Below are 25577 nucleotides of genomic sequence, written 5' to 3' on the forward strand. Positions count from 1 at the left end.
TTGCTTTAGTAATTACAGTCATGCGTTGCTTAATGAAAGGGATAGCTTTGACAAATTCGTCGTTATGTGATTTTATTGTTGTGCAGCCATTGTAGAATATACTCATACCAACCTAGATGGTGTAGCCGGCTATACACGTAGACTATATAGTGTGGCTAATTCCCCCCAGGCCACAAACCTGTACAGTATGTTACCGTATTGAATATGGTAGGCAATGTAACACCGGCAATTATTTGTGTATCCAAATATATCTAAATGTAGAAAAGGTGAAACCCTGGGAAACCATCTTACAACAAACACGACATCACTAGGAATTTTTCAGCTCCATTATAATCTTATGAGACCATCATTAAATATGAGGTTCATCCTTAACCAAAATGTTATTATGCGACCTATAATTGTAATTTTAATAAAGAGCTTCTGGATTTAGCCTAACAAAGGAATATTGTTTTTGATAAGAAAGATCAAAAACATTATTGAATCACTAAATGCATATGTGTAATGCATAATTATAATAATGTGCAGGCATTTTTCTTTTCTTTTTTTAATTGTACTTTAGATTCTGGGGTACATGTGCAAAACATGCAGGATTTTTGCATATGTACACACATGGCAATGTGGTTTGCTGCCTCCATCCCCCTGTCACCTACATCTGGTATTTCTCTCCATGTTATCCCTCCCTGACCTCTCCAGGCACCCTGCCGCTGTCCCTCCTCTAGCCCTCACCAACAGGCCCCAGTGTGTGATGCTCCTTGTGTCCATGTGTTCTGATTGTTCAACACCTGCCTATTAGTGAACCATGTCTGGACCTGGACGTCTTTTGGTTGGTAGACTACTAAATGCTGCCTCAACTTCAGCCCTTGTTATTGGTCTGTTCAAGGTTGCAACTTCTTCCTGGTTTAGGCTTGGGAGGGTACAAATGTCTAGGAATGTATCCATATCTTCCAGGTTTACTGGTTTTTGTGCATAGAGTTGTTTGTAGTAATCTCTGATGGTAGTTTGTATTTCTGTGGAGTCAGTGGAGATATCCCCTTTATCATTTTTTTATTGCATCTATTTGATTCTTCTCCCTTTTCTTTTTTATTATTCTGGCTAGTGGTCTATTTTGTTGATCTTTTCAAAAAACCAGCTCCTAAATTTATTGAAGGATTTTTCTTGTCTCTGTCTCCTTCAGTTCTGCTCTGATCTTAGTTATTTTTTATCTTCTGCTAGCTTTTGAGTTTTTTTGATCTTGCTCCTCTAGTTCGTTCAATTTTGACGATAGGGTGTCGATTTTAGATCTTTCCTCGCTTCTCTGGTGGGCATTTATTGCTATAATTTTCTTTCTAGATGCTGCTATAAATGCGTCCCAGAGATTCTGGTATGTTGTGCCTTCGTTCTTGTTGGTTTCAAAGAACATCTTTATTTCTGCCTTAATTTCATTGTTTATCGAGTCGACATTCAGGAGCCAATTGTTCCGTTTCTATGAAGTTGTGAGGCTCCCAGTTAGTTTCTTAATTCTGAGTTTTAATTTGATTACTCTGTAGTCTGAGAGACTGTTTGTTATGATTCCCATTTTTTGCAATTGCTGAGGACTGTTTTATATCCAATTATGTGGTTAGTTTTAGAGTAGGTGCCATGAGGTGCTGCAAAGAATGTATATTCTGTGGATTTGGGTGGAGATTTCTGTAGTTGTCTATTAGGTCTGCTTGGTCCATATCTGAGTTCAAGTCCTGGATATCCTTGTTAATTTTCTGTCTCGTTGATCTGTCTAATATTGACAGTGGAGTATTAAAGTCTCCCACTATTATTGTGTGGGAGTCTAAGTCTTTTTATAGGTCATTAAGAACTTGCTTTATATACCTTGGTGCTCCTGTATTGGGTATGTATATATTTAGGATCCTTCGTTCTTGATGCATTGATCATTTTACCATTAGGTAATGCCCTTCTTTGTCTCTTTTTATCTTTGTTGGTTTAAAGTCTATTTTATCAGAGACTAGGATTCCAACTCCTGCTTTGTTTTTTGCTCTCCATTTGCTTTATAAATCTTCCTCCATCCCTTTTTTTAGCCTATGTGTGTCCTTGCATGTGAGATGGGTTTCCTGAATACAGCACACTGATGGGTTTTTATTTTATCCAATTTGGCAGCCTGTGTCTTTTGATTGGGACATTTAGTCCATTTATATTTAAGATTAATATTATTATATGTGAATTTGATTCTGCCATTTTGATGCCAGCTGGATGTTTTGCCTGTTAGTTGACACATTTTCTTCATTGTGTTGATTGTCTTTACCATTTGGTATGTTTTTGGAGTGACTGGTTCTGGTTATTCCTTTCCTTGTTTAGTGCTTCTTTCAGGAGCTCTTAAAAGGCAGGCCTGGCGGTGACAAAAATCTCTCAGCAATTGCTTGTCTATAAAGGATTTTATTTCCCTTCACTTATGAAGCTTAGTTTGGTTGGATATGAAAGCTCTTTTCTTTAAGGATGTTGAATATTGGCCCCCACTCTCTTCTGGCTTGTAGGGTTTCTGCAGAGAGATCTGCTGTGAATCTGATGGGCATCCCTTTATGGGTAACTGGACCTTTCTCTCTGGCTGCCCTCAGCATTTTTTCCTTCATTTCAACCCTGGTGAATCTGACGATTATGTACCTTGGGGCTGCTCTTCTTGAAGAATATCTTTGTGGTGTTCTCTGTATTTCCTGGACTTGAATGTTGGCCTCCTTTGCTAGATTAGGGAAGTTCTCCTGGATAATATCCTGAAGAGTGTTTTCCAGCTTGGATTCATTCTCTTCATCATATTCAGGTACACCTATCAAACGTAGATCAGGTCTTTTCACTTAATCGCATATTTCTTGGAGGTTTTGTTCATTCCTTTTCACTCTTTTTTCTCTATTATTGCCTTTGCGTTTTATTTCATTGAGTTGATCTTCAATCTCTGATATCCTTTTTTCTGCCTGGTCGATTTGGCTGTTGAAACTTGTGTATGCTTCGTGAAGTTCTCATGCTGTGTTTTTCAGCTCCATCAAGTTGTTTACATTCTTCTTTAAGCTGTTTATTCTAGTTAGCATCTTATCTAACCTTTTTTCTAGAGTCTTAGTTTCTTTGCATTGGGTTAGCACATCATGTTCTTTTAGCTCTGAGAAGTTTGTTATTACCCACCTTCTGAAGCCTGTTTGAATTCATCAGATTCATTCTCCATCCATCTTTGATCCCTAGCTGGTGAGGAGTTGTGATCCCTTGGAGGAGGAGAGGTATTCTGGGTTTTGGTGTTTTCATCCTTTTTGCACTGGTTTCTTCCCATCTTTGCGGCTTTATCTACCTGTGGTCTTTGTAATTGGTGACTTCTTTCAGATGGGGTCTCTGAGTGGACGTCCTTTTTGTTGATGTTGAAGCTATTTCTTTCTGTTTCTTAGTTTTTCTTCTAACAGTAATGCCCCTCTGCTGCAGGACCACTGGAGGTCCACTCCTGACCCCACTCACCTGGGGATCACTCTTGGGGGCTGCAGAACAGCAAGTGTTGCCCCTAGTTTCTTCCTCTGCTATACTTGTCCCAGAAGAGTACCTGCCAGATGTCGGCCTAAGTTTTCCTTTATGAGGTGTCGCTTTGGGTATACAGGGGTCAGGGAATTGCTTGAGGAGACAGTCTGCTCAAATGCTGTGCTGGGAGCTTCGTTGTTCCATGCAGAGCTGCTGGGCAGGTACCTTTAAGTCAGCTGCAGCTGAACTGACAACCGCCTCTTTTCCCAGGTGCTCTGTTCTAGGAAGGTCAGCTTTATTTATAAGTTCCTATCATGCTTGCTGCTGCCTTTTCTCATAGATGCCCTGCCCTGCACAGAGTAGTGTAGTCACAGTCTGCCAGCAGAGGCATTGCTGAGCTACTGCAGGCTCTGCCCAGCTGCTGTGTAAACTGCCTCGGTAGTGGCGGACTGCGTGGGTAGTGGGGGACACTATTCCCTGCACTGAGCTGGACTGTCCTGGGACCAGCTGCGCTTGCTGCGAAACTCTCAATCCCGAGTGTTTCAGATTGCTGGTTTTGTGGGGGTGGTACCTGACCAGCCAGATCGCCTGGCTCCCTGTCTCAGCCCCCACCCTTTCAGTTGAATGGGCGGCTCTACCTCCCAGGCCTTCAGGGCACCAGTCAAAATGGCCACCCAGACTTATGTGAGTTTCTGCGCACCCACCTGGCACCAGCTGAAACTGCCATGCTGAAAACTCTTGGCGCTTTTCAGCTGGAAATCTCCTGGTCTGTGTGCAGTGAAAATTTGTTTGGAAATGCGGTGAGCACTCAACCTCTGTGTTGTTTTTGCTGGGAACTACCCTCCAGAGCTGTTCCTATTTGGCCATCTTGGATCCTCCCCCTGTGCAGGCATTTTTCTAAGTGCTTGATATCATATATTTTGTAATCTTCCTAATATCCTAAGAGTAAGATATTAATAGGATTCCCATTTTAGAGTTAAAGCGATACAGAGGAACTGATATTTTGGCTAAAGTTACACATACAAAATAAAAGGTAGTCTGACTCCAGAGCCCATGCTCACTTTGCTTTCCTAAGTATAGATATCTAAATATTTATCTAGGATTTATAAATCTTGTTTAAAGAATTTAAATTTTTGTGTATGTTTCGTTGTCTTTGGGTTTTACCTAGATAATGTTGGTAAAGCAGACACTGAGTAGAAAAACAAAGGTACAATTTAGTTGACCTTGTTTAGTCATTGGTGATTACTATCTCATATTGTTACAAAAAGTGCATTTTTCTTATTAAAAATGTTTTGCAAGTTTAATGTTTTTTTCAGGACTTGATTTGTTTTATATTTTTGCATTGCTATTGAAGTTTTATGTATATAAACACTGTGTAACCATATGCTTTTTAGTCATATTATGTTACTAATGAAAACAGCTTTCCATGATGCTTGATTTACCCAATAACATTTCTTGTAGAAAAATTTTACAGAGTAAACAAACTCATTGTTTACTTACAAAGAATAGAGAAAGTATTTGTAAAATGCCTGATGGGTGACTTTCAATTTACACAGTCAGTGATTTAGTTGTAAAAAAAAGATGGCTGTAAAATAAATTTTTATTGAAAAGAAACAGTTTTCTATTTATATTCAATACAAAAAAACATGGATATGTGCCTCCAAAGCATAGATCTGATAGATTCAGTTATACAATGTTTTCAGGCTTTGGCTAAGTGTAATATCTAATTGGAGCTATAGTAATAGGTAATACAAATTCCTTAGGCTTTTAACGCTCTCTTTGAATTTTGGTTTACCTCAACTATTGTTTCCTTCCATTCATCTCGAAATTGGAATTTTTCCACTTCTGTGAATCTCCTGGCAGTCCCCTCATTACTCTTATTAACTAAATCCCCCTCCTTCTCCATTCATATGGATTCTATCAACATATAATAGCATTGGGCTGTAATAGATAATGTTAATTGGTGCCTCACATGTGCATAAGCAAGTTGATTTAAAATTCTACATTCAGAAGTATTTAAGATTTGTAAGCATAAATTAGTACTATATTATACTGAAGCTGTAGAAACCTATGCTGTTGCAAATTATTTCTGTTATTATCCTTTGACTCACAACTTTTCTATATATTGAATGTCTTAAAATTTTCCTTAAAGCCTTACATTTATAGGTGACAAAACACATTTAACACGAAATTCACTTTTAAAACAAAGAGAATGTTAAAAGCACGTGTTTTCTCTTATTTTGGTGTATCTTTTATTTATTATTGTATAATTCTTTCAGCAATAAACTTGGCTTGTAAATATACAGCGACTTCAAGGTTAGATTCTGTGGCATAGGAGGAGGCTCAATGTGTTAGCCAAAGTTGTAGAATTAATAAAGAAACATCTTGCTACACCTCAACTAACTTAACTTCCATTTCAGATATTGGATTTTTCACCTTCCTTTTTTCTTTTCTGTTTTTTTTTTTTTTTTTATATTGGGTCTTGCTCTGTCACCCAGGCTGGAGGGCAGTGGCACTGTCTCAGCTCACTGCAACCTCCGCCTCCAAGGTTCAAGCAATTATTCTGCCTCAGCCTCTCAAGTAGGTGGGACTACAGGCGTGTGCCACCATGCCTGGCTGATTTTTGTATTTTTAGAAGAGATGGGATTTCACCATATTGGCCAGGCTGGTCGCAAACTCCCAACCTCATGAGCCACCTGCCTTGGCCTCCCAAAGTCCTGGGATTACAGGCACGAGCCACCACAGCTGGCCATCCCTTTTTCCTGTAATAATTTTGTTTCCTTAAGATTTCTGGAAATGTTTATGCGAGTGTTCCAAAATCGGTGCATGAAAGGTTACAAAAGTGCTTTTTAGAAGATCTTGGTAAGATGATACTCAAATTGTTCTGGACTTCAAGAACTCAAGTTTTTAAACTCAAGTTTACTAAACAGTAATTAAGATAATAGGGATGTGGGGCTGTGCATTTATTTTTCATTTGTATAACTCTTACAGCCAAAGAAAGACACATATCTTAAAGTCTTCATCTTGTTCCAACTTGTTATGTGACATTGCACAAGTCACTTTCCTCCCACAAAATTTTTACTATTTACAAGGCATTGTAACAGGGCTCTCAAGAGGAAATAGATATGCTCCTCTGCCTCAATGTTCATAGTAAGGTCAGGGAGACTGACATTTAAAAGCATAGTTAAAACATATTGTTACAATGCACATACCGGAGGTATGTGGGAAGAGAGGTTATATTTCTCTAAGCCGCTGTTCCCTTTAGTGAAAAACAAGGTTATTTTAACACTTTCCCAAACAGTCTCACAGCAGCGTTGTGATAAATGCAGAAATTTAAATGATATATTTATATTAAAACGACTTTATAAAGCATGAGATCATTAGCAATGTAAACCAATAGCCGTAAGTTGGGTATACATTTGAGAATCCTACTTCGATACCTCCTCAGGAACTAATTGCACATATGAGGAAAGATGTAAACAAAAGGATGCTGATTTCAGCACTGTCCATAAGAGGGAAGAATGACATATCTAAATTAGCTAGCAGTAATATCTTAAATATCTATCAGTAGGGGAATAGTAAAATAAAATATAATAAAACTAAATGTTAGAATTGTAAGTAGCCATGGAAATCGAGGCTGAGGATCTGTGTAAAATTTCTTGAACATTTAAAATATAAAAATGCCTCATACTGTTGAAAATGCAGCTTTGAAAACAGCGTATATCACAGGATTCTACTTTAGGAAAATTATGTGTATGTATATATGTTTATATGTGTATACACACACACAGAATTAAATGAAGAATGTTCAAAAGTACTGATGGTAATTAACATGCATTTTTTTCTGTGACATTTATTTGCTTTATATTTTTCCATTTGAAAATTTATGTATGAAATAATAAAACAATTTTTAACATATCTTATAACTGTAATAAACTCTTATAGGAATGTTTTAAATTGGCTAATAGGCTAACAGTAGTAGTTTACATTCAACGACAATCTTTTGAGTGACTGCTATGTGTAGGCATTATTCTGCATGTGAGGATAGACTGATAAATGATGCAGAGAAACATCCCTGGATAGCAATCTGGAGCAGGATGATCATTTCTTTATGATATTATTAAAAAGAAATCAAGTTCTAAACCAACAAAAGTTAAAAATTGTGTTAATGTTTTGTTTGCTCTAATTGGTAAAGACTTGGCCAGAATACCTAGTTAGGATGCCTAGATTAAAATAAAGCCATTTAGGCTTTCAAAAAAGTGAGTCCTCCAAAACCTTACCTTTACAAAGTAGTAGTTTTAATGAACTCCATAATATACTATGAAAAAAAAGTGCTTGAATATTTTCCTCCATCCCTCCTGTCCTCCCTCTCTCCTGTCCTCCCATCCTCCTTCCTGTCCTCCCTCCCTCCCCCTTTCCTTCCTTCCTTCCTTCCTTCCTTCCTTCCTTCCTTCCTTCCTTCCTTCCTTCCTTCCTTCCTTCCTTCCTTCCTTCTTCCTTTACCTAGTTGGTAACTACGAGGTCTAAACCTCTATGAATAAACATTCTGGAAGTTTTCCCTAACAAAACCTTTCTAAGAACAGGTCATTATACATATTCATAGGTAACTGAACTCAACTCTGAACCAAAAGCATGTTAAATTAAGTAAGGACAGGCCAATCTTAATTAATGTTGACATCTTGTACTGTATATCTGCTTACATTTAAAATTAATTTTTATTCAATTAACTATATGTCTAAGAGTATACTCAAATGTGACTTTCCAGATGATTTATTGGGACCTGTTCAGTCTCTGCCTTCTAAGTCCCCAAGAAACAGCTTGGGTGGTAGCAACATCATATTTTTAAGGAAATGACAGGTTCTACTGTGTTTTGGCAATGAAGATACATTCCTTTAAAGCAACTCTGGGAAATCAAGTTATTAGAGACATTTTATTTAATTCATATAATTCTCAAATACATTTTCTTGAAATCACTTACAGCTAATACATATTTCTATATTAATTATAGTCATATGGTGTTAAGAATTTTCTCTTTCTCTTTCCTCTTGCAAACCAAATTATTCACGCATTTTTTGTGGTTTTCACTTAAATAAATAATATGAAATAACTTGGTCGATTGGGCAACAAGTTTCTAGCTATACAGAATACAATAACTGTCTACGAAAAGTAAGTAAGGAGAAACATCTTTGCTTCTTTTATATTGTACCTTTAGTGTCAATTCTCTTGAAGGTTACTACCTAAAAATTGCAAATACTACACATCAGCTGATTGATATAATTACGCTTTTATTTATATGCTTAGAAAGTAGTCTTCACTTATGAAGACCTCTGTCATGTGAACATAGCTGAAGCAATTTGAATAGTATTAATGTGAAACTTCTTTTTTAAGATACGAGGAGGAAAGCTCATGATCACTTACACCCGTAAAAGTGACGCTGGCAAATATGTTTGTGTTGGTACCAACATGGTTGGGGAACGTGAGAGTGAGGTAGCGGAACTAACTGTTTTAGGTAAGTGTCATTTTCTTCCATTTTCTTACTGAAAAATACATCTCTTTTCACTTTGTATCTGCATACAAGGGAGAAAGAAATATTGGGAAGTCAAATATTTTTGGGAGGTTGGGTAGAAAGAGGAGAGAAGAAACCAGAAAAGCAGTCTGAGATAAAAGAGCCAGAGATATGGGAGGAGGGCTAGGAGGAATCACTAGACCTAGAGAGAAGCTTCTAGAAAGAGGGAACTCTGTGGAATAATTTCCTCACTATTATTTTTAATTAAAAATATGCTCTTACTGAACTCCTAAAGTGTTTTTCACCTGGTTCATTTCAAAATTTTACCTTGAGACGGCTCTTTCTAATTTTAGAGAGACCATCATTTGTGAAGAGACCCAGTAACTTGGCAGTAACTGTGGATGACAGTGCAGAATTTAAATGTGAGGCCCGAGGTGACCCAGTGCCTACAGTACGATGGAGGAAAGACGATGGAGAGCTGCCCAAGTCCAGGTACAGATCAGAGTTTCATGATGTGATTTATCAACTCAGCATCTCTACGTTTCTCATCACATCCTCTCCACATTCAGGCCATTAGAATAGTCCAATCTAGAATCCTGGATCAGGGGCCAGATACAATACTAGAGATAATTAGCACCAGGAGGTTGCCATCCTGCTTTATCTGAGGCTTTCAGAGAACTGTGCATTCATGACCCTTGGCTGTACAGTGAACACTTGTAAAATGTGATATTCTTTAATATAGGTTTGTCTTCTGTTTAGCCAGGTGACAGTTAATACTAATTTTTGCATGATAGTGGGCAGGAAAGGGAAGAAAGACAGATACAGCATTACCAACTATCTATGAGCCACTTAAAAATCAGGCTTTCTTTTCCTCAGCTATAATATCACCAGGGAAGGGTAGGAGAGGTCAGAGTTTCTTGATACCTGTCAAGTCCTTAAATTGGCTAGGAGCAGAGGTGCACAAATCAGGGAGCCTTAGAGAATGAGGCAATAAAATAAAGGCTTTCAGATATTGTCAGGAGGCTGTCTTCTCCAGTATGCTCATTCATTCAGCAAACATGTTGAGCCTTCTCTCTAAGTGTTGGGATTACAGTACTAGTTTAGACATAGTTTCTGCTCTCAAGGAGCTCACAAAAGGAAATGTATTGATAGATACAGAATAACATTATCAAACCGATACGGTTTGCTCTGTGTTCCCATTGAATCTCACCTTGAATCATGAGATTCATGTGTTAAGAGTGGAATCAGGTGGAGATAACCAAATCATAGGAGTGGTTTCCCCCATGATGTTCTTGTGATAGTGAGTGAGTTCTCACAAGATCTGATGGTTTTATAAGTATCTGGCCTTTCCCCTGCTGGCACTCATTCTCTCTCCTGTCGCCCTGTGAAGAGGTGCCTTCCGCCATGACTAAGTTTCCTGAGGTCTCCCCAGCCATGTGGAACTGTGAGTCAATTAAACCTCTTTCCTTTATAAATTACGCAGTCTTGGATATTCTTCATAGCAGTGTGAGAATGGACTAATACACGAGCCCTTTTGTCACATAAAGGTAAACCTGTACCAGCTCAGAAGGGGAAGTTTGGGAGAGAGTTCTCAAAGAAACATGACATATAAGTAATGTCTTGAAAAATATGTACCAATCTGACAAGCAAGAAGAGAAGAGCATTCCAGGAAATAGGTCATCACAACATAGACACAAAGCTGAGAAGTAATGTCACATATTTTGAGTGGCATAAAGCTTAGCATGGCTTGGACATAGGATTTATAATGAGAAGTATGAGATATCAGGTTGAAACCAAGAGGGGCTTTGTGTAATAAAGAATTTCTAATGATATTGTATGTACAGTGATGAGCCAAGATTGTTAGTATAAATGGGTTTATTCTTTCAAAAAATTAATTTTGTTGGCTGGGCACGGTGGCATGCCTGTAATCCCAGGGCTTTGGGAGGCCAAGGCGGGTGGATCACCTGAGGTCAGGAGTTTGAGATCAGCTTGGCCAACATGGTGAAAACTCATCTCTACTAAAATACAATGAGTTGCCGGGCATGGTGGCGCATGCCTGTAACCCCAGCTACTGCAGAGGCTGAGGCAAGAGACCTGCTTGAGCCCAGGTGGCGAAGGTGCAGTGAGAGGAGATCATGCCACTATGCTCCAGCCTAGGTGACAGAGTAAGACTCCATATCCAAAAAAATAAGAAAAATTAATTTTGTGAGCACCATGGGTGTTACATTATTCTGGGGAGAGGCTAGTGGCAGGGATATTTTTGTGGTTATCCAGATCTGAACTGGGAGGTGAGATGGAGACAGGACTCTAGAGGAAAGACAAATTTCTAAGACTAAAATGACAACTTGGATGACTTGTTAGATATAGAAAGCTGGTGAAAGATGATAGGTAAATGTGTTAAGAAAAGGAGTTGGTTTATGTTAGGGGAAGAAAATAAAGTTTTATTGAATACATTAAATAGTAGGCGCCTATGGGAAGTGATGTCTAATTATTAGTCAGAAATCTGAATTTGGAACTTAGATAAATTAGGGGTTGGAAATATTTGCGTGGTAGATCAATACAGAAAATAGAGTAGATAACATAACTAAGGGAGATCATGTAGAGTGAAAAGAGGACCAAAGTGAAAGCTCAAGGAAACCCAGCATTTAAGAGGAGGAAAGATAAGGCAAGAAAAGTGAACTTGAAAATAAAAGTGTGTTCAAATTTCAACTCTGCCACCGAACTAGATGAGGACCAAGGCCAAGTTACATTACCTCCTATATCTCAGTTTCCTCATCCAATAAATGGTGGTGAGCACAACAGTGATTTCATACCACTGTTATAAAAGCTTGGATAAAATCTATGAAACATTTCAAATCTGGCAAATGATAAGAGTTTAATTAGGGGTCACTATCTTTTCATTCTAGTGTGAGCACAATAGCTTGAGGAAATAAGTAGGTAAACGCCAACGCTACCCCAAAATCTTCGTTTAGAAAGTAGTTAGCCCACATAATGATAAAAACAAGCTTTTCTTCTGCCAGATGACTTAGAGGAATATCACATTTTATGCTTCATTTTAAATTATCAGAAGTGAATACGGCATGTGATTTGAAGCACTGCATGTATAATGATGAGCTCTTTCAAGTGGAAAGTCACTTAACTGTGCTTTCTTTTGTTATGTCATTAGATATGAAATCCGAGATGATCATACCTTGAAAATTAGGAAGGTGATGGCTGCTGACATGGGTTCATACACTTGTGTTGCAGAAAATATGGTTGGAAAAGCTGAAGCATCTGCTACTCTGACTGTTCAAGGTAGGCATTGGGGAAGTCTTCGTTGTGGCTGTTTTAGCATACTAAATATAATGCTGAGCATTGAATAAAATATTATGTATAGGCCTATGTTACATATAAGCTTTACGTATGGCTCTAAATATGTATTTCAAACATATTTAATTAACACATATTGTTTTGCCTATGAAAGTTCTGTAAGTATTTGTTACAGGAAATTGAATTAAATGTTCAAAATTATGTAGAGTTCTATCTTGGTCAAGTAGAAGCAAAGAGTGTGTTTTAAACTCTAGGTCTTCAGACATAGAGTCCTTCTAATGTTTTAATTAAATGACAGCTCTCGCTGTCTTGGAGGAAACTGTGTGTTTGGACAAAAACAAATCTTTCATTATTTCAAGACCAAGCACTCTCAAGGACCTGTATGATTTGTAACAGGAAAACAAGAAGATTCTATTACTCTTTAGAATGTAGGATTCATTCGTAGGGTAGGGGATTTGAAATTATTTTCTGTGCACGTAGTGCCTGTGTCATAACACAATAAATACCAGTTGAATGAATGAATTGCATTTGTACTTTGCTAATTTTGATACAGATTTATTATTCAGTATCAAATGAGCCCAAGTGGATACCATATTCTATGGATACAAGGTTTTTGAAAGTCAAAGTCACATCTTATACTGATATGAGGAAATAGTTCTGTCACCTCTTTTGCATCCATAATACAGAAGTTTTTCACTCTCATAATTCCATGTTGTTTTTCTCCATCATGTCATGCTGATTATTTCTCACTATGTCTCATCTTAGAACTTTCCCCTATTTTTTTTTCCTTTTAAGTGGCAAGTTGTGTGTTGTGGAATTTCAGAGGCAATGACCTTGAAAAAACATTTTATTGGTTGGGAAAAAATTCCTATTTTGACAGTATATGTAGTAAATGGGAGCTCTGGCCATAAAGCACTTAGCTTGTTTTGGGGTCTAACATTAGCAACACTTGATGCTGTCATACTTTCTGAACACTATCTCTTCCAAGACTATTAAGAAAAAAAAAAGGTGGCTTTTGAGGGAGTGCTTCTACTGTGGACTTTGTACAAAAGAGCCTTGTGGGCTTTTTACACTAGGAAAAAAAAGAGAAAGAATATTTCCTTCCTGTCTCTAAAGCCATTATATCCCACTTTGGGGTTTTTAGCTCAGCTTCATAAAAACAAGAGGAAAAAAAAAGAAAGATCGAGAACAAACATTGATTTTCTAAGGCCAAGACTACTTCTCTTTAATCCAAGTTAGACTTGAACTCCCGGTAAGGCTAAAACTAAGAAAAGAAATCCTCTTCACATTTACAGAAAGCATAAATTTAAGAGGTGTCAAACCCAAGTTCAAAAGCCCTCCAGAGGGAGTGAAAGTAGCCAGGATGAATACAAGACATGAAAAGGTGTGTCTGTCTCCAGGCAATTGTGATAAGGAGGTTGACTGCCTATGGTAGTAGTCAGTGAAATGTGTTTCCCTTTGTGTTTTAAAGTACTTTACCTTGGTAGCCTGATGCTTTTGTAAATAATAGCAATTCTGCTGTGTATACAGTAGACAATGAAATCAAAATAGAGTTCCTTCCTACAATTTTAAACTCAGTTACAAAACTCATTCAGCCTTAAGTTTTCCATATGGAAATCTTGCTTTCTAAGCCTGGATTTCAATGGAAACTGGGTACAAATGATCAAATCCAGAAACGACTTGAATTTAGAAGCTCTCATTTCAACTGCATTGTGTTTTCCATAGATTTTTAAAAGATCTGTATATAGTTGAGAACATATTATTCAAAATTAAAATAAAATATGCCTGTGAATATCACTGTTAAAACATCTTTAGCATCCTGGCATAATAAACACAGTATGTTAAAGAGAGTAACATGATTCCCAACTGCAAAAGATAGCTAAGAAAAAAACATTCAAAGGAAACCTGAGAAGATATGCCTCTTTTTGTCTTTTGAGATTGAATGTAGAAAAATACCTTTTACTACAAAGGAAACTAATCAGAAATGAAGCCATTTGGTAGCAGGAAGTAATTAAAGTTAAAAAAAATCAGTAGTATAATTGTATTGTTAAAAAACTTTCTGTGTTTCATGTATGGTTCATTTTTTAAAAGACAGTGTTGTAGTCAGTATGAGGTTAAACATAATCTTTCTCTCCCTCACGTCTCATACAAAGAGTAATTAATTTGGATAACTGATGTTAGGGCAACAAAGCCCTGTGATGCAGGTAGAAGTCATGGGAATAAATTACTTTACATGAGGGTGGCCGTTGGATTTTCACCTCCAGCACAGATCCAGTTAATTGCAGCATCTTAAAAAGAACGCTTACTTGAGAATGTTTTTTGTCAAGGTGACTTGTAATCCCAAATTCTTCTGTTTTCTAGACTATATGTCTTTAAATATTCCTCTCTTGACCCTAGGGGCTTCTTTTCTACTTGTGTGCTCGTCACAGTGCTTTCATGGTACTGGACATCTAGTAGGCACTTTATCTAATAAATTCTGAAAATTTGAAATGTGAATATGCATTTCAAACTTTTGCTTGAATGGTAGAAATAGCACGGGGACCAGGTGCGATGGCTCACATCTGTAATCCCAGCATTTTGGGAGGCTGAGGCGGGTGGATCACCTGAGGTCAGGAGTTTGAGATCAGCCTGGCTAACATGGTGAAACCCCGTTTCTACTGAAAACGCAAAAAATTAACCAGGCATTTTGGTGTGCACTCGTAATCCCAGCTACTCAAGAGGCTGAGGCAGGAGAATCACTTGAACTTGGGAGGTGAACGTTGCAGTGAGCTGAGATCACGCCATTGCACTCCAGTTTGGGCAACAAGAGCGAAACTCCATCTCAAAAGAAAAGAAAAGAAATAGCACAGGGACATCCTAGGGAAAACTTAAGCAGCTTCTGGTGGCTTTGATCCTGAGTGCCAACAGTAAGCTCCATTTGATCAAATTTGAAGAGATTGCCATTTGTGAATGATGCTGCCTCATGACCTGTGTTTGAAGTAGCATAGTAATTGTTTACTATCTGTCTGTATCTCATAACATCATGTTGTTTACCTTAAATATATACAGTGAAGTGTATTTTTAATAATGAACAGAGGTGAAAAGGGAACCGAGTAAAATCTAGGGTTAGACAGTGTTGGCCTCTAGAAAATTCAATTTAGGAGATCTAGATTAGAAGACAGAAATTTATTTTTATTTTCAAACAAGCAACTTCACAAACCTCAGGAGTGAAGAGTTACTTGATGAACCAGCAGAAAGAATGAAATAAGTTTTTTGAATGTCTTTATAATTTGAGACTTACAAAGGTAGAAGAATATTAAAGATAACGGTGTTGCTAAGGGAATAGACATTGGAATCAGACAGAATTTAGTTGAATCACGATTCTGTCATTTACCACTATGTAACCTAGAAGAGTTTAAGTAAATTTTCTGAGACTCAGTTGACCCATATGTAAACTGGACACAGTAATACCAGTCTCATAGCATTTGTATAAAGGTTCAATTATATATATATATATATATATATAATATTCATCATACTATCTGTTGTACAGTAAATGTTTTGTAGGTAAAGAGCACTGTATGAGTGTTATTATTAATAGCTTTATTGCTTAATTTCAATAATTATTTGGTAAGAAAAATAGTTTTAGCTAATTCTATATAGGTAGCTCTTCTATTGTAAATGAAAAATGTGAAATGCTATTACTCTCATGACATTTTATTATGTAACACATTATTAAAAACATTTCTCAAACATAAAAAATTACATTTTCATTTTTTAAAACCTTTATTGGAAGGTTGGGGCAGGAGGAATCCTTGAGGCCAGAAGTTCATAACTCTATCTCTACAAAAAAGAATTTGGAAATCAACCATGCATGTTGATGCGCACCTGTAGTCTCAGCTGCTTGGGAGGCTGAGGCAGGAGGATGGCTTGAGTCCAAGAGTGGGAAGTTGCAGTGATTGTGAACGCCATTATTGCACTCCACCCAGGGTGATAGAGTGAGACCCTACCTCTAACGATTAAATTAAATTAAAAAGCCTTATGGGCTATTATAATAAAAGTGTTGGATTTTGCTTGTGCCAGCAAAGCTAGTGCTAGATATGTATTGAGTTTTGCAAAATAAGTTAGATAAATTAATGAAATTTACGACCATTTTGGGAGAAAACTTAATCAAAAAGTCTGCATTATGTGCATTGGAGTGTCACTATTATGGAAGAACATTCAGCAGAGGGTTTTTTGTAACAATTTTGATTCCCTTATCTCTAAGAGTGATTGTTTTCTACACTTTTAGATTCTCAGTACCTCAGTTTCTCCCTGTAAAATAGTGGTGCTTCATTACTATTCATACAGAGACCAGTAAGGTTATTCATGAGCAAATATCCTCAAAAACTTCTTTATCTCCTTAATGATCATTCCAAAACATGGATGAAATATGAGGTAGCACTGTGTTAACAGAAAGTAATTGCACCACTAAAACGTGTATCACTTCTGGTGTAACATTGGTGGGATTACTTGTTCCTGGCCAGTAGAATGCCAAAGTCAAGTTAAAATTTTGGATCAAGTAACATATTGATTACTTAATAATGTAAGTTTTATTTTACTTGGGAAAGAGGCAAACTGTAATAAAATTTTGGTGATATATGGAAGTTTGGGCTAAAAATATATGTTTCCTGGGCCCTGTAAATATTTAGGCAATAAAAAGAATATCCTAATTCCTTTAACTTTCATGTTGGTATATACAGTATGCCAATATTGGTATATTATTGAAACTAATTGTTAGAATGAGATCCAAAGGCTCTACAGTAATGACCTACTGAAGAATAATCAATATTCATTATATCACCAATACAAAATGGTGAAAGAATCCTTTGTGGGGAAAGTACAACAAAAAAGTGTTTCTGCTTAACTTCCAGTTAGCCAGAAAATTCAGATAACCTGAACCTCACATTGCATCATTTTCTAAACTAATCAAAGGTTAATTACCTATAATTTTTAACCATCAGTATTGTTACATTTATACTTAGTGTTTGCATCCCTATTCCTCTCCATATGTATAACATCTACATACCTTTCTTTTCAAGAAACGATTTTGTGAATGTAAAATACACAAACAAAATCAAGCATTTTTTTAAAGATGTATCACCTCAATTTTGATTTATTACCTTGTTATATTTAAACTATATCATCTCAATTTGAGAAGTGTTAGGATTGCTGGCTCTGTGTTGGTAGGAATGAATTCTTCCCTGAAATGATGTTTCATGTTGCCTAATTGCCCCATCTTTTAAGACATAAAGATATATACTACAGTATCTATAAAAATTTTATAGGTTGTAACATACCTATGAAATGGAAAATCTAACCAGAACAAAACAGATTCATAGAGGCACCCTAACATGTTTTTAAATAGTAAGTCATTGAAACTGCTAAAATTTACCCCTCCCCTTGGTATTCAAGAATGATGCACGTTTGTTTTTATATTATTTTACTATTTAATCTAAACTTAATAGGTATTTATTAGATGCTTACCAAGTGGCCTTCAGCTTCTTCTTAGAATCAGTTGATAGTAAAATTAAATTATTATTTTAAAACTAAAATGATTAATTTGAAAAGAAAAGTGAATGCTCTCTTCTTTGTGTGAAGTAGACTTTAGGGAAAGCATGGTAAATACAGCTTCAAAATACTTGAAAAATGAAACATAATTCTATTTAGTCTATTGTTAATAACAAGCCCTATTAAATTTATAAATTATTTACTTTCAATGACAATTATGTTTGTGGCCTTTTAAATTATTGCGAGTGGTGCTATTCCAAAAGAAAGACAGATGATCAACCCACACAGTTTAAAGTTTGAATTTCTCCCATTTCTGAGTTTGTCCTCAGCCTCTAAGATTTCTTATGATTCCTTGCTTCAGTTACACTCACTGCTTACACAGGGCAAACCAGATGGCATTATTAATCTTTCCACTCCTTTTGTAACTTCACAGATAAAGCAGCTCTTCTTACTGTCACAATTTCATTTCCAAAGTAAATTTTTGACTCTCTATCACCAGAGTGATCATGTTCCCATCGCTGTGTCCCATCAGTCACAGGAAACCGAACCGAAAATGGCCTGAAAACAGACTTCTATACACCAACCATTTCCCAAGCCGTCACCTTTCATCTCCCTTAGTTGAAACATTAAGAAAATCCAATCCCATTTTTGTTTGTCTCTCTCACAATAGGAACTAAAAGACATTCAGTCTTCTCATTTCTCTTGAGGCCTGAGCACAGGGCCAGTCAGTCACGGGAAGCAGTGCATTTAGCTCTCAGTTCATACCCTACTATATTCTTCTCCGGGCTTCTTACAGGAACTGGTCAATTTCTGAAGCTCTGTTAAAAAGAAAAGACAGGTGCCAAACATTGCCAGTCATTGCCACACCACGTGATGCCCTGCGATCAGGTGAATGGGATTTCTGTGAATTTCCAGCTCTTCTCTCATAAGAGCTTGTCCATTTTCCTTCTCTTGATGTGAAGTCACCCTAGTCTCTCGATTTTGTCAGTTGTTTTTTAACCATAAAATACAATGTTATGAATTATGTTGCTATTTCGTTAAATTTATTATTGACATACAATAGGAATGTTAAAACAAATAATTAAAAGAATGTGCATTATATTCTATGCTGCAGAATTGTTATTTTGCCTGATGCTTCCCTTAAGTATTAATGCCAACTGCAATGAAGGAGCATAACACTTCCTCATTAGGACTGATTTGCCAGTGACAGCTTCTGGGAGTCTGAGCCTTAAAGTATGAGATTGACATGCAACACGGGAGACACAAAGACAGAAAAAAAGACCTGTGGTCTTTTGACTGACTTAATTGCTACTAATGTGATGTTTCCTAGAGCCTCTCTCCTTGCTGCTAGTAAACTACAGACTTCAGAAAAGAAACTTTTGCTGAAATATCTAGGGCCTTGCAGCTTATGATTGACCCCTGTTTACTGTCCAATGAACTCAGAGTCGAAGAGTAATTATAAGTTTCAGTAAAACAAGAAGCAGCTGTCAGAGGTTTGTCTGAGCCTTTAAGTTTCTACTAACCCAGTCTGTAAACGTTAGTTCACTTAATTTAATAGTGAAGAAGTGAAAATAAGAGCAGAATAGACATCGGAAGCTGAATTCCCTCATAGTCTTTATTTTACCTGTTGGCAATGCAACCAGCAGACACACACTCAGTCAGCAGCTTTACTCTATCAGTCACACTCTGTTGTCCCATGTCTTCCTCCTAATCAGTCATCACAAATTCCTACTTATTTTTCCATTTACACATTTCTCAACTCACTCACCACCTCTCTTCTTGTCATTGCTTTAATTTAGGCCTTTATCGTCTCTCAGGGAAACTGTTAACTTCTAATCAGGTTCTTTGCCTCCACCTTGTCTCATAGAATCCGTTCTTCACACAGTAGCTTAATCTACCTAAAAAATCTGGGGACGTTGGCTCACTCCTATAATCCCAGTAGTGTTGGAGGCCATCATAGGAAGATCACTTGAGCCCAGGAGTTCAAGGCCAGCCTGAGCAACACAGTAAGACTCAGTGTTAAAAAGTTTTTTTTTTTTAATAATTTAAAAAAGATTTTTCAGAAGATTATCTACCTGAAATACAGTTTTAATTATATTAATTCCTTCCATAGATGATTTCCATGGTTCTCATCTCTCCAGGACAAGGTCCAAAATCCTTTTGATGATACTAGCCTCCTTTCTTGCTACTACTTCAGTATAATATGCTATATTCCTGTATTTTTTGTGTGTGCACACCATCATGTAGCTTAGCTCTGGGCTTTTTGTTATGTTGGCTCCTTGATCTAAAATGCCCCAACCTCACCGGCCCCATCTTCTACTTGCTAGTTACTCCTATTCTTGAACTTGGTTCACATAAATATCTTCCAGCAAGCTTTTCAGACACTCCCCATCCCAGTGAGAGGTAGGTATTTCCCATTCACATACCCATTGGATGCTACTATTGCCCTTATTGGATTTCAATGTCTGAACTGCTTGACTGTGGGTTCCTTAGGCACACACTTTGCTTACTTGGCTTTATTAGTGTGATTGTTTACTGCAGTCTCAGAGGCATCTGTTTTAGTTAGTGTTCTCCAGAGAAACACACTCAATAGCATATACAGAGATAATAAGAGGAGATTTATTATAAATATTGATATAGGGGGTCAAGTATTCCCACCATCTGCCATCTGCAAGCTGAAGAACCAGCAAAGCAGATGGTGTAATTCAGTCCAAGTCCAAAATTCTGACATTAGGGGAGCAGGAGAAGATGTGTGTTCTACCTTCAGAAGACATAGCATATTTGCCTTTCCTCTGCCTTTTTGTACCTGGACGTTCAACGGATTGGATGATGCCCACCCACATTGGTGAAGGCATATCTTCTTTACTCAGTTTACCATATCAAATGCCAATCTCTTCTGGAAACAGTCACAGACACTCTCAGAAATAACATGTTCCCGTCATCTAGATATCCTCTAACCCACTCAAATGGACACATAAAATGAACCATCACAGAAACCTTCATGTTCTTGTACCATTTTCTGTGCAAGTAAGTGCTCATCCTGACACACATCACTGGTTGGATCCCAGGCAAACCACCTATTTTCTTTCTTTTATTTTTTATTTTTTTGTAGAGGTGAGGTCTCACTATATTGTCCAGACTCGTGTGTGTCTGTGTGTGTGTGCGTGTGCGTGTGTTAATGAATGATTAGATAATTCAGATTGTAAAATTTAAATTTAGGTAAAACTGAAACAATATAGCTTACTGTGTAGACTTTATTGCCAATAGGGAATAAACTTTTTAAAACTTGCATTCAGAAACACCTCTGGAGGAAAGAAGGCCTACTTTGTAAATGTGTGGTTTCCATAAATAGGGTTCACTGTGTTTAACTTTCTATCAGCACGTGAGCTCCTTGTGTACAAAGCACAGGACTTTTTGGAGCGTGTATGATAGCTAGGCATATAAGTAATGAGGGAAAAAACTGGGTCCTTCAGTTCTGAATTTCCTTTCTATGATGTAGACTTCATTTAAATCATGTGTTGGAACAATTTCCTTAAGTTGCTGAATGTAAAAAGGTTACAATAAAATAGTACATTGTTTCTGACCATTAACGTGGTTATTTGAGTCAAAGCCAAAACTAATAGTGTCAAGGGACCTTTTTGTAGAATTAATCTAGGTTTACTATAATCCAAGATCTTGGTTGAGAACTGTGAGTTCATCAACATTTTGATGCAGCACATATTATGAGAACCCCCAAAGCTTTATTTGATGATTTTAAGAACCTTGATATGTTCGTCATGCTTTTGCCAGACTCTGAGAAGTCATAGCAGATTGGTTCTTTGGGGAATGATTCTTAATGACATATGGCAGTAATCCAGAGATGCCCACTAAAGTCAGTAGTGCTACAGTAAACAGTGTTTCAGGGGTTAGAAGATTTTATATATATATATATATATATATGTAAAATGGTGGTAAATAGATCTATTAAATATAGTATATATATTGAATAGATACACGCACACACACACACACACACACACACACACACATTTTCAATGTAATATATATTTACCACTGCCTGTATGTATGGATACTCTTAATACTAAGATTAAGAGCCTTATTCAAAGTGCTACCCTTAAGGGATTTGTTTTGGAGGTTTTTTGTGATGTTTCTTCTCCTTCCTTCTCCTCCTTTTTCTCTTCCTCCTCTTCCTCTTGTTTATTTTGTAGTTAAAGTTAGGATTAAAATTTTTTCAGCTGAAGACTGGGGGGGCTGATGGGGAAAGATATTTGTTACCATAAAAAGAAAACCCAAAAGGAGAATATGTGATGGCAACTTTTAAAGAATCGGCATTGCCAGCTGAGCTCTTTGTGAGCAGGCTGAAAGTAAAATGCCATCAACCAACAGATTTAATGAAGTCCCACTACAGAATTTAACAAGAGAGTGATTTGTGGGAATAACTCCCTCTGCTAACTGATCTGATCCAGCGGTGTAAATAGGCTGCTGAGCACCACTCCTGCTGGGTTTTATTTTATGCTGTTTCATTTGATTGAGACCCAGTAGCATCTTGGCCTATGATTCTTTGCTGTTTTGTTTTGTTTTTCCCTAGAGGAATAAAGTAAAAACTTCTTGTGTACTTACAGCTTAAAGAAACAGCCATTGTAAACCTAATGATTGCTGAATGTGTGGCATTCTCTTAGATTTTTTTCATTCATGAATAAAGATTTTGGGTTGTTTTCAGTTATTTCAAAGGAATATAAATCATAAAATCAAAAGAAAAGCATTCACTTCATGGCCTTTCTACAGAGAATTTGAAATATTCTCTTAATTGTGCACACCCAGGCAAATATTTGAAGAAATCAGTAGAGCAGACAGGTACAAGAAATAATTCATACATAAGATGATTCTGTGACAAACAGTGACACAGCACCACACTAATAAATAGCCCATCCATTCTGTTCTGAGTTTCACTGTGATTTATTCATTTACATAACAGTGGATAATATTTCCTCACTGCCCAGTTATATAGATGTATAACTGAGCAATTGTCTTTTAATGAAACATCCTGAAATAATGGCATCAATCTGGAAATATGTAACTGAGCTGTGTGGATATATCAAATCTCAACTGCTCAGCCTGAGAATGGAATTTGGAGAAATAAATTACTTTTTTTTTGCTCTTGTCATTGAGAATTCATTTAAAAATGTTCGTATTAACAATCTCACACAATTTTAAGACTTGGAATTATATTGTCAGAGTTATTCAATGTGGAAGAATTAATTCTAGGTTGATTCACATAATATGTTGTATTTTTTCCAGAATTGTTTGGACATAAAGTGATTGAGATATTTTATTATTTAAAAGAGGATAATTGCAGACTATTTACATAAAGAATAACTTTACCTTGTGATGAATCCTGAGTAAACTAAATACACAAGATAACTAAAAATGTGACTGTTTATGCATCTATATGTATGGATTGTTTTTGCTTGCTATGATTTTAAATATTTTGATAGATATACACAGCATGAATCATTGTCTGTATAGTACTCATTGTTTGTAGACTGACAAATCATTTTAGCAAACATCAGTCAGAGTCATCATTAGAGTTTTTACACTTGATGACTACATAGCATCTGTTGTCCTTTGAGCCTTATGTTAGTAATTTAAAAATACAAAGTAATTCTTTTGATTTTAGTTTTCAAAAGTATTTTGTATAAATTGGAAGTTAACATTGTGTAGTGTACCTAAAATTTGCAAAACTGATGAAATTATCATGAGCACTTAAATTTGCTTTAAAACTGTTACTCTCATGACTTGATAAATAATGTGCCAGTATAAACACACCTGCAGAAAATACTAAAATAAGTATAAGACAAAATACAGCTGAGTCATTGCTTTATAGCAGATTTATGAGGGTAGGAAAATCCATAAATGGTTGTTAAAGTTAGCTTTAGGACGTTTATTTTGTGTGGTCCATGTTATTAGGAGAGAATTTAGAGCATTGCACAATTAACCCTGATAGATAGGCAATTTACAAAGGCGCTTTTAAAAAGGTACTTTGTGGATGGCGAAGTAGTCATTTCAAACAGTACCTTTTAGTCATTAGTAAAGAGATGAGAAGGGCTCTTGTGTTTTTCCTTAGGCTTTTAACTCCCCCAGAATGTACTTAATCACTAAATATAATTGATAATAAATAATTTGACATGATTTAGGTTTCTTGAGAATAAACATTAAATAATATAATTCTGTGCTAGATTGTTGAAACTTTCAGTGTTAGACATGGATGGGGGCTCACAAAGCATCTGCTTTGACATGTACAGTGATGGTCAAATGTTGCATCACGTCACGTTTCAGACATGGAATTGGCTGTTTTAACATGGTTTCTATAAGAAAATAAAATATGGAACATGTTATTTTCCCCCAAACCTTTTTATAAATATGAAACTGCTCCTGTATGAGCAGAGAAATTATATATCTATGTTTATCTAATATATTAACACATACATTGTGCATCTACATTTTTCTAACTTATTAACACATACAAATCGTTTCTTGCTAAAAGTCAGTTTGTTTAGGTCATGGAGACAAAACATTTCAGAATCAAATTATATCAGAGTAAGGTTTAACTCTTTTTAAGATCACAAATTATCCCATGTAGTAAAACATTGCTCTTTTTACATATTATGAGCTGGAGAGGCCGGGCACAGTGACTTATGCCTGTAATCCCAGCACTTTGGGAGGCCAGGGCAGGCAGATCACCTCAGGTCAGGAGTTCAAGACCAATCCCAACTATACTAAAAGTATAAAAATTAGCCAGGCATGGTGGCAGGCACCTGTAATCCCAGCTACTCAGTAGGCTGAGGCAGGATAATCACTTGAACCTGGGAGGCGGAGATTACAGTGAGCTGAGATCATACCACTGCACTCCAGCCTGAACAACAAGAGCGAGACTCCATCTCTAAAAAAAAAAAAAAAAAAAGAAGAAGAGATGGAGATACCGGAATTCCAATCCTCCCTGTCTTACCGGATAGGTGACCTTATGAAAGTGAAAGTTAATTGATCATTTTCTTCCATTTGCAAAATTGATATATTCCTTACAGAGTTGCTGAAGGGGGTTCCTAATATATGATCTGATACACAGTTAGCTACGACTGATGCCTCTTTATTATTAAACTCAGATGGAGAGTGTTTATGTAATTTATACAGGATCACAGGCCTGATTCCTTTTGCAGAGTACCTTGATCCAAAGTTGTTTAACTACTACTTGAGTAATGTCATCATTATGTCATCATGTACCTTAACTCTGGACCCTCCATGAAATACGCCATTTAAAGATAGACATTCCAATTTTTCAGATAAACCAAATTCTTGAGTGCTTTCTATGTACAAAACAGTATGCTGTGTACTATGAAGGATGTATAGGTAAAAATGATGTGGACCCCATCTTCCCAGAGCTTATTATAGCTTACTGAAGAAGAGAACTGCACACAAATATCTAAAGAATCAGCAGGATATGAAAAGTGGACTCTCAAAGATAGGACTCAGTGCTTTCAACTGAGCTATAAAAACATTATTGTCCTTTCTTCAGCCTTTCAACCGATATTTAAAATGTGAGTAACAGCCTCCCCTTGAGAAGTTCCAGAGAATTAATGAAAAACAAAATGAGTAAATACTTGCTTACATGGAGCACATAGGCTAATTTCAGAGAGACAAAACACAATCACACAAATGTATAATTTTAACTATAATATGTGCTCTGAGAGGAAAGTGAAGGTTGCTATGAAGATAGGTAGAA

At 36.6% G+C, this 25577-nt stretch overlaps 1 protein-coding gene across 13 annotated transcripts in view; it reads left to right on the forward strand.

The window, feature by feature from the left end:
• The window catches only part of ROBO1 (roundabout guidance receptor 1), a 1154664-nt gene that overhangs the window by 1031886 nt on the left and 97201 nt on the right, over positions 1-25577 (forward strand). For all 13 annotated transcript variants that reach the window (XM_002761303.7, XM_054248986.2, XM_054248983.2 and 10 more), the window contains 3 exons: positions 8845-8965; positions 9316-9454; positions 12129-12256. In XM_002761303.7, coding sequence (XP_002761349.3) covers positions 8845-8965; positions 9316-9454; positions 12129-12256 — 388 coding nt within the window. The remainder of the gene's footprint in view (positions 1-8844; positions 8966-9315; positions 9455-12128; positions 12257-25577) is intronic.

The sequence above is a fragment of the Callithrix jacchus genome, chromosome 21 (assembly GCF_049354715.1).
Source record: "Callithrix jacchus isolate 240 chromosome 21, calJac240_pri, whole genome shotgun sequence".
In the NCBI taxonomy this organism is placed as follows: domain Eukaryota; kingdom Metazoa; phylum Chordata; class Mammalia; order Primates; family Cebidae; genus Callithrix; species Callithrix jacchus.